This window comes from Centruroides sculpturatus, unplaced genomic scaffold (assembly GCF_000671375.1).
Source record: "Centruroides sculpturatus isolate CEXI.00-Female unplaced genomic scaffold, Cexi_2.0 scaffold2933, whole genome shotgun sequence".
NCBI classification, from domain to species: domain Eukaryota; kingdom Metazoa; phylum Arthropoda; class Arachnida; order Scorpiones; family Buthidae; genus Centruroides; species Centruroides sculpturatus.
In genome coordinates this window covers 11,971-13,748 of record NW_019387123.1, presented here as the reverse complement: position 1 = coordinate 13,748, position 1,778 = coordinate 11,971, and the positions used below count along the sequence as shown (strand labels likewise).

At 30.9% G+C, this 1,778-nt stretch overlaps 1 protein-coding gene across 1 annotated transcript; it reads right to left on the bottom strand.

Moving 5' to 3' along the window:
- Positions 1–528: 528 nt before the first annotated feature.
- On the bottom strand, positions 529–1,443 carry LOC111616173. The gene is made up of 3 exons (XM_023357592.1): positions 1,115–1,443; positions 811–1,045; positions 529–739 (listed from the first exon to the last, which is right to left on the bottom strand). The coding sequence occupies exons 1-3, from the start codon at positions 1,131–1,133 to the stop codon at positions 538–540; spliced, it is 456 nt and encodes a 151-aa protein (XP_023213360.1). The 5' UTR covers positions 1,134–1,443; the 3' UTR covers positions 529–537.
- Positions 1,444–1,778: the final 335 nt, after the last annotated feature.

Here is a 1,778-nt window from a genome sequence, read left to right as displayed (position 1 = left end):
CCAGCAAACTTTGCATAAGACTGACAAACAGCAGTGTTCCAGAGTATAACAAATAGATAACATGTGATTTCAATCACGGCAGAACAAAGGATTTGGCAACAAACTGTCGCCAAATCCTTTGTTCTGCCAACATCGGTTTCTCGAGTGTCATTTCAACCTCCACCAAACCTTATCTGTCCTTGTCAACATACACCGGCAGCTATTTGAATGTATAATAAAATAACCAAATATTCAATCTTTCACTGACGTATTTTGTATGTGTCAACATTCACCAGAGAATATCGACATTCTCTAATTTCAGTCTTTCACAGTAACATATATATAAACAAACATCACAAATCCCAATAAATTTGTAGAGCCAAATGACCAACAGATTACATCTGGCTATTTTTCACAATTATATTTAATTAATTACTAAATAATTTGTCACTAGAGAAAGGCATTAGGCACCATCTTGTATTAAATTTAATAATTATAATTAAATTAAATGATAAATTTTCTTCCAGAATATAATTTACTTATCTATATTATAAACTATTAAATGAATAATAATAAAATATGACATACATTAGTATCATGATCAGTAAAGAGAAGCATGACCCTGGAAGCTTGCATATCAAATGGTAAGATTGTTGTTGCATATTTAATTGCTTCAAGAGTGTTTCCTTTGTGCTCTCCTTCAAATTTAAGTAAGTTTTCCAAATGAGAAACTAATTCTGCTTTTGAATGCCAAATGTTACTGAAAAAGTTTATAAAAATAGTGATTTTTTTGTGTAATTATCAAATTTGTCTCCTTATTAAATATCTTACCTGTCTGGTGTATAAATGTGAGGATCCCAATGATTGCCTTTGCCACCATATCCAATTACACTGAATACAATACTTTCATATCCATTCTTTTTAAATTCATCATGTATAGCTGAAAATAAGCTATCTAAACCTTTTAATCCTGAAGCAAACATCTTGTGATATTCTTCAATTACTAATATCACTTCCAGTTTTTTAGCAGAATTAACAGTTTTCAGATACCAACTAGGTTTAGATGCTAGAAAGAGAAATTAAATTTTAGGAAGAATTACTTTTGAAAATTAATATAAGTTAGAGCCAAACTCACAGCATGGCGCGGATTTCATTCCTCGAACAGTGCAATAACCAGCAAATGCATCAGAACTAATGCATACATCCTTTCCTTGAGAAACATCCCATCGACATGCTTCTAAAAATAAATCTTCCTCAATACCTAAATATGCTGCACAAGCTGTTGATAAATGTGGGAATGAGCTTGAACAATGAGTCTGAGTATCTTTAGTAAATTCTGGCTTTTGTTTCTCTTGAATATTTCTACAGCGTTTGCGATTACTGACTTCATAACCACGAGCCAACTCAGCTGATGTTTCAACATGTTTACCATCAGGTAACTGAGAAAATAAAATTTAAGTAATTTAGAATGATGTTATAAAATTACAGTAGAGCGTCGATTATCTGAATCAATTGGGGACTGGGGTTGTTTGGAAGATTGATGTTTCGGATAATCGATTATGTACGAAAAAATATATTAATTTATCCCATCTTGACATTTTTCTCCGTTGCGTGTCACTTTGTGTTGAATTTTCGTCAATGTTAAGCCTAACGAAGACTATTGTATCGTTAAAAATTATTTTTTATTTTGTACAAACAAAATAAATATATTGAAAAATATAAAAACAATAAAAAATTATACTTCAGAAGTTAATTTAGTATCAAAAACGTAAAATATTTGAGTAGCCCAAGACATAGCC

Coding starts and splice junctions, on each gene's coding strand:
- LOC111616173 (XM_023357592.1), bottom strand. Junction 740..810: donor CACATTTATACACCAGACAG/GTAAGATATTTA, acceptor AAACTTTTTCAG/TAACATTTGGCATTCAAAAG.